At 40.3% G+C, this 12658-nt stretch overlaps 1 protein-coding gene across 1 annotated transcript in view; it reads left to right on the forward strand.

The window, feature by feature from the left end:
* Nucleotides 1–12658, forward strand: part of SNCAIP (synuclein, alpha interacting protein) — a 139657-nt gene that overhangs the window by 48035 nt on the left and 78964 nt on the right. The window contains exons 3-4 of the mRNA XM_006885995.1: nucleotides 4944–5803; nucleotides 8156–8335. Coding sequence (XP_006886057.1) covers nucleotides 4944–5803; nucleotides 8156–8335 — 1040 coding nt within the window. The remainder of the gene's footprint in view (nucleotides 1–4943; nucleotides 5804–8155; nucleotides 8336–12658) is intronic.

A 12658-nucleotide genomic window follows, 5' to 3' on the forward strand; every position in this document is an offset into this window, starting at 1 on the left:
TCCTCTATGAGGTGGATTGATTCAGTGACTGGGGTAATCAGGATGGGTGTGTCAGAGGCAGTGCAATTGGCACAGGATAGAGCAGGGTTTAGGGCTGTTGTACATAGGGTCACTATGAGTCGCAAATGACTTGATGGCACATAACAACAACAATCTCTTCCAGTGAGATTTATTACTTCTTAAAATCCTCTTGAGGGCCAGCCATGGGTCAGTTCTAATTTGACAGCACACAGTAACAACAACAACTGGAATGAGTCTTTGCTTTTACAAATGTGCATTTCATAAATAAATTTTGGAACTCTTGTTTCTTCTGGTATTAATCACCTCTTTGAGTTTATTAATAGAATTTTTGTCCTTATGAAATTATACTGTAAATCCTTAAGGATATACTTAAGGCATATAGATAGAAAACGTATGGAGATAGGACACATCCCTGGTGTACACCCTTCCCTATTTTGGGCAGATTATTTGGGAGGCTGGGTGCTATGAGGAGAAATGTGGCACCAGGATTGGAGGAAGACTCACCAACAATCTGCGTTATGCTGAAACAACCTGCTTGCTGAAACTGAGGAGGACCTGAATTACCTGCTGCAGAATGTCAAGAACTGCAGCCTTCAATATGGACTGAAGCTGAATATCAAGAAAACAAAGATTCTCAACACTGGGCCAATTGACAGCATCTTGATAGATGGTGAAGAGATTGAGATTGTTCACAGCTTTAGTTTGCTTGGCTCTATAATCAAGACTCTTGGCACCAGAAGCCAGGAAATTAAAAGACTTATTGCATTGGGAAAGTCTGCTGTCAGAGACCTCTCCAAAATACTGAAGTATAATGATGTCAGTCTGGAAACTAAGGGGCACCTGATACAGGCCAATGACTAGGGATGACAGAAGGCGAATTCATGCCTTTGAGCTGTGGTGCTGGAGAAGAGTAGTGAATATACTGTGGACTTCTAGGAGAACAAACAAGTTCATCCTGGAATGGTGAAGCCAGGCTGCTTCTGGTAGGCAAGGATTCTGAAGCTTCGTCTGACATACTTTGGACATGTTGCAAGGCAGGACCAGTCCTTGGAGAGGGACATCATGCTTGGGAGGGTGGAAGGTCAGCGCAGGAGAGGAAGACCCTTGATGAGATGGATTGATTCAGTGGCTGGGCTAATGGGGGTAAGGGTGTCAGAGACAGTGAGACTGGCATAGGATAGAGCAGAGTTTAATGCTGTTGTACGTAGGGTCACTATGTGTTGGAGGTGACTCAATGGCACATAACAATAACAACAACATACTTTAGGCATTTAAGAATAGACTTTTAATATGCTTTACTAGTTAATATTAAAATTCAAATTGTTAGCATTTGTTAATTCACTGACCTGTACCAGATACTGTCTATAACCAAGAGTCAACTAAAAGGAAGAAACAGTATCCTACGAGCATCAAGATAGCTTCTTTCTCTTCTGACATGTTCCTGTTACACCTGTTTCTTGGTAGAATGAATTAAGTCTTTCTTTAACTCATAGTGTTCAGCTCCTACATTCTAAACTTCCAGAACAAGAAGGGTCTCAGAAGGTGGACAGTGTAGTGCAGATCCTCTGAACTGCTATGCAAAATTACAGTCCGCTAAGAAAAAGAGGAGAGCTCGGGCGCCCTAGTGGCAAGACATTGAACTGCAATCCCAAAGGCACACAGTTCAAGGCCACATGGTAGAAGAATGCGCAATTTCTTCCTGTGCAATTAACTGCCTCTGAAAACCCACCAGAGGGTCAGCTTTGGGTCGGGCCGGTTTCGATTTGACAGTACAAAACAACAAGAAAGAAAAAGAATCCATTTACCATATAGTGTCCTTCCTTGTAAAACCTGTTTGCACCACCTTAGTCCTGACTTTGTTGTTCATAGGGAGTTGTACTTTTTTGGGGGGATTTTTTTTTCATTGAGACTTTAATGAAAGTTTATAGAGAACTTAGATTTCCATTCATTCATTGTTACACATTTTCCTCCCTGCCTACCCCTCACCCCCGCCCAGTTTGCTTTTCTCTGGGAAAAAAAAAAATCTTTCATTGTTGTACAATTTCCTGCCCTCAGTCTACTTTATTATGCAACTTTTATTCTAGACTGTTTTCATGCAAATAATTAAGCAGTTCTTCAGTGCAGTGTGCTGTTAACCCAAAGGCTGTAACTCTGGTGCCTTGAATCCATCAACTCTTTGGGAGAAAGATGAACAATCTCTTCCCAAATAATTTATAGTTTCAGAAACCTGGTTGCAACTCTACAAGCAATGAGATGGAGGGGGAAAGGAGAGAGAAAGAGAGAGCGAAGCAGGGAGGGGAAGGAGGAGAGGGAGAGGAGAAGAGAGGAGAGGAGAGGAGAAAAGAGAGTGAGAGTGTGTGTGTGCTCGGTTTCAGAACTTCATTGAATCACTTTAGGACCTATAACAATGGTATGAGACCCATTCCAATAAATAATGGCCAGTGGTACAGATTTAAAGAGTTTATCCTGGAGGCTGGGCTGTATAAGTAGATGTGTGACATCACGATTGGTGGAAGATCCATCAACAATCTACATTATGCAGATGACACAACCCTGCTTGCTGAAACTGAGGAGGGCCTGAGGCACCTACTGCAGAGGGTCAAGGACTGCAGCCTCCAATATGGATTGAGGCTCAATGTCAAGAAGACAAAGATTCTCACCACTGGACCAATTGGCAGCATCGGATGGATGGTGAAGAGATTAAGATTTTTCACAGCTTTAGTTTGCTTGGCTCCACAGTCAACACTCTTGGCACCAGCAGCCAGGAAATAAAAACACATATTGTGATGGGAAAGTCAGCTGTGAGGGACCTCTCCAGAGCACTGAAGAGCAATGATGTCACTCTGGAGGCAAAGGTGTGCCTGATATAATCACTTGGCTATCACTTTCTATGCATCAGAGAGCCAGACAATGACTAGGGAAGATAGGAGGAGAATGGATGCCTTTGAGCTGTGGTGTTGGAGAAGAGTATTGAATGTACTATAGAGTGCTAAGAAAATGAACAGGTTAATCCTAGAGAGGTTTAAACCTTGGAGTCAAGGATTTTGAGGCTTCGTCTGACATACTTTGGACATGTTGCAAGGAGGGGCCAGTTCTTGGAGAAGGACGTCATGTTTGGGAGGGTAGAGGAACAGTGCAGGAGGGGAAGACCCTCTAAGAGGTGGATTGATTCAATGACTAGGGTAATCGGGGTGGGTGTGTTGGAGACAGATTGGCACAGGACAGAACAGGGTTTAGGGCTGTTGTACATAGGGTCTCTATGAGTCGCAAGCGGCTCGATGGTACATAACAACAACATCATCAATAGCTTTGATATTATTTCCACCCCAAGAATCAGGAACTGTTACAGAAGTTACATTACCCAAGTAAACATAGTTAATTCTTTGCCCAAGAGCATTAAAACTAGTATGTGCACATGCTTTAAACTCCTGCCTATTATTGTTCCAGGGGAGAATAAAAAGTTCCTAGTTTGAAGTCCTAAAATCTGTTGTATACAAACAATTTGTTGGTATAAGTTAATGCACGCTCACACTCTCTCTCACTCACACACATACACACACTTACACACACACATTGCCATCGAGTTGGAACTATCTCATAGCTGACCTCCAGTGGATTTCCAGAGCCCAAAAATTATCCAGGAAGAGATTGCCTGTCTTTTTCCCTTGTAGCATCTGGTGGATTCAAACAGCCCACTTTTGTGTTGGCAGAGCCACTCCCTATTCACTAGATTATCGGTGTTTCCTATCGATAGAGGATAGTGAAAACTAAGTAGAAACCTATACAGCAATGATCTGCAGGTTCTCGAGTTGCTGGCCTGTCTGACAGCCACAAAGAGATCCCTAGAGAGGTGGCCGCGTCCTCGAAGCTGAGGAGACTTGTTGTTCCCTGTGGCTGCTCCTCAGAGGAGGAATGGAGGGGGGCAAGGCAGGGGGCTCTCATATGAGACTAAATTGGACAGGTCAGGCTTCTTATCTTCCATCTCCATATGTGCCTACCTGTTTGTTTCACTTTATATTCCGCCTCACCCAGGCACTGACTCAAATTCAAACAAACACATGATCTTCATGTAAACTTTGCCCAGATATGAGAAAAACCCAGTCTGCCTACTCCCTCTTCCCTTAACAACTTCCTTCACCTCCTTTTTGTCTTCAGCTTCTCTGCCATTTGAAGGCACAATTAAATTTGAACAGAGTGCATTACCATATGAAGTGTTAACATACTGTGTTGCTATTTTATGTGACATAAAGCATCGTAGTACCTCTGTAACCTGGTTGCCTGGGATGCCCACTCTAAAATATAGGCTTATCTCCTCCACAGTGGTTTGCCTCCCAATCCAGCCAGCAACCACCCACAGGTTCCTTCCATTCTTTCCTTAACCCATCTAACAGAACATGTAATCAATCATCTAAATGATCACAATTTGAAGTTGCCCAGTATTAAATAACTTACCCCTTCTTTCTGGTAGGCTTCTTAAGCATTAGAAGTTCATGTGTATGTGGGAGGATAGGATTGGGGTGATTGAATGTGTGTGCGTACACACACACATTTATTAGGTCCTCAACTTAGTGTGGAAGTTTATTTAACACAGATGATCCTACCTCCTTATTCTGTTAGAATAGACATATATTTTGTATTTTAAGTATTGGAATACTGCTTTAGTATTCCAAGGAAGTGGATCTATTCGAGAAATATACTTAAATATCTGAGTTTATTTTTCCTTGGCCATCTGCTTTTTCAATTCTTTTCATTAAATTTGAGCTAATATAATCTTGCCATTCATTGTTTTCCAATGGTATGTATGAATTGTCTCCTTAAACAGGAGCTTACTTTGGGCATAACTTGAGTTTAGCATGTCTCCCTGCCTGATTAAAATGTGTTCAGCATTTCTCTAATATTCTCTTTTAATTTTTTTTAATTAGTTTCTAGCTCTAGCTGGAATTGCAGTGTCTCGACTCTTATCACAAACACACAGAAGCCCACAGGAATTGCCGATGTATACAGCAAGTTCCGCCCGGTGAAGCGGGTCTCCCCACTGAAGCATCAGCCAGAGACTCTGGAGAACAGTGAAAATGAGGAGCAAAAGAATCAGAAGGTGGAGTTCCAGAAAGGGGAGGAATGTGAGCCAGGGCCTCAGCCTGAGGAGCTCAGTGCTGGAGATGGGGAGGGCAGCTTGCCAGGGAAGGGCACTGAGCCCAGCACGTTGCTGGGCGAACTGGAGCATTACGACCTTGACATGGATGAGATTCTGGATGTGCCTTACATTAAATCCAGTCAGCAACTTGCCTCTCTTACCAAGGTTACTTCAGAAAAAAGGATTTTGGGTTTATGTACCACCATCAATGGCCTTTCTGGAAAAGCTGGAAGTGCTGAGAACTTACCATGCAACCTGACACCATTTTGCGTTCTTTCCCCTGTGAAAAGCCCTCACTTGAGGAAAGCCTCATCAGTTATCCGTGACAAGAACAAGCTTTCCACTGAAGAGCCCGAGAGCGCGGCCCCTCTTGTTAAGTGTGGCCCCACATATGAGCCTGAAAACCAGAACAAGGACTTCCTACATAAGACCTTTAATGACCCTCCTAGCCGAAAAGCTGAGAAGGCGATGCCAGACTGCCAGCACAGGGCTTTCCATCTGCAGGCCTCAGCCGCAGAACCCAAACCTGAAGAGCAAGTCAGTGGCTTGAATTGGACTTGTTCCCAAGGCGCAGAAGAAAGAAGTGAGTACCTCAAAAAAGCAAAAAGCATCTTGAACATCGTTAAAGAAGGACAGATCTCTCTCCTTGTAAGTATACTCTAGTTCTTTATTAATGATCTAGAGACTTCATTTCAGTCAACTCTATCAGTGACAGTAATTGTGGTGTTGTTGATTGCTGAGTAACTCATAGTGACCCTATGAAAAAGTCCTGAAGCTTTTCTATAAATATCATCGTTTATTGAAATTCATAGTTTCCAGAGGCATATAGTTTAGGAAATGGATGCCACTCCTTCTTCCAAACCTGCCTTAAACTGGGAGCTCCACCAAACACTGTTCACCATGGGTTACCATTATGTCATTTGACACCCCAGTGGCACAAAGTTCAGCATCACAGCAACCCCAGGTTACCTCCATACAGTATATTATCAGAAGAGTGCTGTACCACTTAGAAGAATGTTCCTCCATAATATAATATCAACTGACTTTTAAATACAAAGGCCCTCCCTGAGGTCTTGTTGACTCTAAACAAAAGGCTTCAATACAAAAAACAATATAGTATGATGCTGCTATTGTTGTTGTGTGCTGTTGAGTCGCCTGGATGTATAGCGACCCTGTGTACAGCAGCTCTGAACCCTTTCCTGTCCTGAGCCAGTCTCACTAATTATGAAACACCAACCCGCATCACCCCAGACAGTAGGATGATGGATTTGTTCCTCCTTTTATTTGTTCTTTCTTTATGGTTTTAGTTGATGAGAGGGTGTGAACCTTTTGAGTTTTAAAAGAAAGAAGTGAGGAGATGAACACAGGAGATAAAAATGGCTTTTGAAGGGATAGTGTTTCATTTAACTTTGCATTGAGTCAACTGGAATAAAGACACTTAATCTAAAACAAAACCAAAAGCAAGTCCTGCACTTTCTTCAACTTGACTTGCCTTTCCTTTTCCTTTTCATAAGACTTCCAACTCTCTCACTCAGTTATTTGTCAGCTCCTTGCTGACGGTAAACCTGCCAGATATGCTAACAGAGGGTTTTCTGTTTTGTCCTGATCTTTATTCAAAAGACTTGAACCAGCGTGTTTGAAAATCATCTGCAGATAGAAGCTTACCATAGCGTTTGTCTGCCACATGCCCTCTGACCCACACAGAGTTCCAGCTCTGCATCTCTAGGGAACAGGAAGAATCTTTTTCAAAGTCTCTAGACATAGAGTAACATGATGTAAGAAAAGTCTAGTAGGCTCAGACTCAGAAAGAGCTAAGCAGAAATAGCAGTCCATCTGACTATATTGTTATATTCTGGCCTCCCAATTTGGATCAAACGGTAGCAAACCTGGCTGGATATAATGATGTTAATTAAAGTCCCATTTAGAAAAATTACAGCGTCTTGGCAACAGTGATTTTAGTATAAGACCAAAGTTAGGTTAAGTGGAGTGTGCTTGGTCTATTACCACACTCTCTACTCTGATTACTTTAATTGGTAATAAGATTAAATAGTTTTACTAATAGTAAAAAGAAAAGATACTCTGGAAAATTTTTCCCCCGTTTTTTTTCTTTCTATTTCTCTTTGGCTTGTTCTTTTCCTTTTATTATTTCTGTGTTTTCATGTTTCCCAAATGATAACACCTTTCAGTTCCCCTTGCGAAACTAATCCAGTTGGGGGAGAAAGCTTCACTATCTGTTACCATTGAGTAATTTCTAATTCATTTTCACCTGCCTGTTATAACGTCAAACTACTCCATAAAGGTTTTTTGGTTTGATATTTGTGATTTGTTTTGAGATTTATTTTTTCCCCCCTCGTATATTCTTCAGAGAAGGAGATTGCCAGACTTTCCTTCCCCTGTACTACTGGGTGAGTTTGAACTTCCAAGCTTTTGGTTAGCAGCTAATTGCAAACAGAATATCAAACCCAGGGTAGCCTCCAGGAGTAAATTTGGAGATCACGTGTCTAGGCAACCTCAGAAAGCATCAGTATCTTCAGCTATCCTGCAGTTTACAATCAAAAGGTCAGTTCTCTAATTTAGGGCCAAGCAAACAGCTAAGACAGTTTATTCATGAAACAGTTCTACAATATAGAATAAAACACACATTGAGCCCTGAGGACTTGGTGGTCAAGAGGAGGACAGGACAAGGAAATTCTCAATTAATTTAGATTTCATTGCTGTTGCTTCAAACTCGCTTGAACAAGTTCTGTAGCTCTAGCCCTGTCTCCATGTCCCCCATGAAGATACATGTCTCTTGGTAACTAGTGTTCCAAAGTGTTTTCTATTCAAAGAATGTAATAGCAAATAATTAGAATAGCAAGGAACACTGGTTTATTAGATCCCCACGACTGCCACCAGAGTTGCTGGAGTTTCATCTCTTCTTCCCCATGCCCAGAGCAAAGGCCCCACAGCGTGCCATTCTGATTTACTGACTGAGGTTTTCTTCTCTTACTGTTTGTACAGCCACATTTAGCAGCAGACAATCTGGACAAAATTCATGACGACAGTGGAAACAATCTGTTGCATATTGCCGCATCCCAGGGACACGCAGAATGTCTGCAGCACCTCACTTCTTTGATGGGAGAAGATTGCCTCAATGAGCGAAATACTGAGAAGTTGACTCCAGCCGGCCTGGCCATCAAGGTGACTGAGTGAGGGCTGGGTCCTCCAAAGCTATAGCATTTCTACTTTTTGTGATTCCTTAGTGAACTAATGGAGCTCTGATAATGTGTATAGAGTTGTGTTGCTAACCCAAAGGCCCCGCTTCTCTGGTGGTTTGAATCCACTAGCCACTGAACAGAAGAAAAATGGGCGATCTCCTCTTGTGTGATTTATAGCCATGGAAACCTGGTGGAGGGTCTCCAGTAAGCCATAGCCTTCTTTATAGCAGTGAGTTTGAATTTTCATACAGTGGAGAGAGAAAAGAATGACTTATAAAGAATCAGCAAATGAGCATACCAAAGAACTAATTCATTTTGGTCATTAATTGCCTTGCGATTTTGAGATTATATTCCCATTATCTAATGAAGCTAAACTTCAAATCACAAATAAAAAGAAAAGAACATTCTCTATTGTGGTTTTGTGACGTTTTATTCTTCACACGAACTGCCATCTAGTGTCTTAACCCCATCTGGATCCATCTGAGGCAGTTTCTTTTTTGTTCTAAATGTTTCATAAACAAGACAAATGGAAAACGTGTATTTTAATGGATCACAACTAAGACTATTTCAGATAATCAAGTGGACTTTCAATCAATTACATATAAAGCTTAAGTGTCTGCAGTAACAGGAGTTGTTTAGAATGTCAGAGTGGAGTTTGAGCTTACTTCTTACAGGGCAGAATATACTGTTGAAACCACCCACATCAATGCCAATTAGGATAGACGCAAAGTCTAGAAAGCTGTATATAGGGGAATACAAGCTTTTATACCACTACAGTGAATTGAATGCCTCTGTATTTGGGAAGTTACCTACTCAGCTCGCATTTCTTTTAAATACTTTGGCAAATAAGTATAAAGAGTGAAGTTAAGTGAAATATAATACAGCTAGCAGTTCTGCATATGTGCTTTGCTGTGCATATTAATTGTACCTTCTAAAAGTAACACTTGGGGGAAAAATTTAAAAAAAGAATAACATTCAGAATTTTTTTAGTGAAATGATATTTCTACGTGCACTCTTGGAGTTAAAGAAATCTGTTCATCACATCTTTAAGAAGCATGTAACATGGGAATAACAACTTACATCATTGTTTACAAAATTGAATTTTTGTATCTTCAGTCAATTTTATTTGGTAAAGTACTATATATTATAGATAATATTTTCTGCCTTACTTAGTTTTGCTCAAAGATCATGTAAAAAAACCTACAACTTCAATTTCTAGCATAGCATAAAAAGTAACTACTTTTTAACAAGACAAGAAATCTCTGTTCTTTATAGACAGAATTTTTCTTTCATTATGAATGATGCTATGATAAATTGAGGATCACTGCACGGGTAGTCTCAGACTTATGCCATGTTCAAATTACAATGAACTGCACTTAATGACTTTCCGTTTAAATGAAATGTCGACCTCCCTTTTATCAAAACAGTGAGATTGACTCAGGATAGAGCAAGGTTCAGAGCTATTGTGCATAGGACCACTATGAGTCATATTTGACTTAACAGCACATAACAGCAACAACATCTTTTTTTCCCTATAATAATATTTTATTAATTTTCATAAACATTTACAGAGATTTTGGGTTTCCATTCATTCATTGTTGCACTATTCTCTCTACCTTCCTCCCAGTTTGTTCTTGTCCAAATGCGACAGTGCTTGTCAAAGCCAGTTCTGATTAATCTTCTTCAGTGTGTCCTTTGCCATTCCCTATCACTCCTCCCTGAGAGAGACTTCACCCTGAGTCATAAGGAAAAGGGGATGGCGTATTCTCTTAGCTACTTCCTGCTGAAAAGGGACGCTGTGGGTTTCAGGGTGAAGATCTTCTCTCACTACTCTAAAGGGCCCCTTTGGCAGTAGGAAACACACAGACTATTATGGAGATTGATTTTGGAATTTAGATGCACTCTTATTGACTGTGCTTGGCCGTACATGTTCATATCCTTGAAGATGTATCATGGGGGTGTTGCAACCTAGAAGACACAAATTTGACTAACAAGTTATAAGTACATGAGTCAAAAATTATGGAAAAGTAAAAGAGAAGATTCTTTCATTGTTTTACAAACCCTCCCCCAGGTCCCCTCCACCATGTAGCCCTCACTCTAGTCTCCTGTGATGACAGAAATACCTAGTTATATATCTCTTTTAAACAGTTTTCTCCCTCCTCTGTTTCAGTGCAGTATACGTTATTGAACCCATCTTACTCAGTCTCTCCCCAACCCCAAGGACAGTCCCATTCTACAACAGTGGCATCATGTAATATTTGTCCTTTTGTGACTGGGATATTTCACTCAGCATAATGTTCTCCAGAGTCAACCATTTTGAATAATATTGCATGAGTTCCTTGTTTTTTAATGCAGCATAGTATTCCATTGTGCGAATATACCACAGCTTAACATCTTGATTGTTTAGTATTTATAAGATAGAGTTCTCATTTAGATTTCCAGTTCAAAGGTCAATGATCAGCTATCTCCTAACTACATGCTTGGGTGAAATGCTTTGTGTCTTTTTTTATGTATAATTTCTACTCCCTAATACTTGTTTGGGAGCTCTGGTGACCTAATAGGTTAGGCGTTTGCACTGCCAAACCAAAGGGAGATGTTTCAAATCTACCAGCTGCTCCATGGGAGAAAAATGTGCAGTCAGTCTCTTTCTGTGATATTTATAGCCTTTGAAAACATATTGGAGGCTCAGCCGTGAGTTGGTTCTGACTTCACAGAATATAAGAGTAAGTGCTTATTAAAGAGTCACAGTGGTTTAAGGGCTCAGCTAGTAAATGATAATTTGGTCATTCAGATCCACCAGCTAATCTCTGGAAGAGTAATTTGTCACATTGGAGAATAATCTGTTTCCATAAAGATTAATGTCTTAGAAACTCTACGGGACAGTTCTACTCTTCCCCTCACCCTTCTTTTTTGATTGGTTTTCTTTCAACCATTCATATATACATTTTGTTTTATAATATTAATTACAATTGGTCAATGCCATTTTTCACGTCTTATCAAATCCTCACTGTACCTTGCTTTCCCTTTCATCGTACCCGTCTAGCCTCTTTTCCCCAAACCTCTTTCTCCTTCTCCTCTTTCCACTTAATTATTTTATCAGTTTTTCATGTCCTGTTCCAAGTTATTAACTGCATTACATATATTGTCCATTTGCTCCAAGTTGATTTCCCCTTCCCCTAATCCCTTACAGGGTTTATTGTCTGTCCAGTTTGTTTCTGGCTCTCTCCATCCCTCCCATAACTTTCCTGTCTTTATAACAGAGGTCTTACACAGTTTTTGTCCTCTTGTGGCTGAGATTTTTCACTCAATATAATGTTTTATTGACTTGTCCATGTTGTTAAGTGTTTCATGTGTTCTTGATTGTTTTTAATGTTCTGTTAACATTAGAAATTGATAGTCTTGTTAAAAATTGTAGTACAGTCATTGTATGACTGAACCACAATTTCACTATCTGTTTAATTGTTGAGGGGCACTTGGGCTGCTTTGCCTCTTTGCTGTTGTGAGTAAATCTGTGATAAAGCCAACTTTTAGACTAACATCACAGGATCACAACAAATTACACATTACATTGAGAAGAATGGAAGTATTAGAACACTTAATTTTACAGATACCAAGATCTTACCAAGACAGAGAAGCTGTTGTTCGAACAGAACAAGCAAACATGGCATGATTTAAAACCAGGAAATGTGTGCATCGGGGATGTGTATCCTTTCTCTAAATCTATTCCATCTGTTTGCTGAGCAAATCATTAGAGAAGCTGGACAGTATTAAGGATATGGCATAAGGACTAGAGCAAGACCTATCAAAAACCTGCATTATATAGTTAACAAAGCCTTGTTTGCAGAAAGTGAAGACCTGAAAGACTTACTACAGAATATCAAAGACCGCAGCCTTCAATATGAGTCATACCTCAACATCGAGAAAACAAAAATCCTCACCACAGAATCAGAAAAGATTGAGGTTGTCAATGATTTAATTTTACTTGGCTCCACAATCAACACTCATTGTAGCAGCAGTCAAGATGTCAAAAGATATGTAGCATTAGAGAAATCTGCTGTCAAGGACAAGGATGTCAGTTTCAAGGCTGACATGTGCTTGCATGATCTTTTCATTTGCTTCATATGCATCTGAAGTTGGACCATGAATAAGGATAACAGAAGATTTGATAGCTTTCTTTTTATTTAATTATTATTAAATTTTATTAGTTTTAGTGAACATTTACAGAGATTTGGGGTTTTCATTCATTCATTGTTGCACTGTTTTCTCTACCCTCCTCCCCAGTTTGTTCTTCTCCCCACCCCCTGAA

Source organism: Elephantulus edwardii, unplaced genomic scaffold (genome assembly GCF_000299155.1).
Source record: "Elephantulus edwardii isolate Elephantulus edwardi_28Jun2011 unplaced genomic scaffold, EleEdw1.0 scaffold00046, whole genome shotgun sequence".
Lineage (NCBI taxonomy): Eukaryota > Metazoa > Chordata > Mammalia > Macroscelidea > Macroscelididae > Elephantulus > Elephantulus edwardii.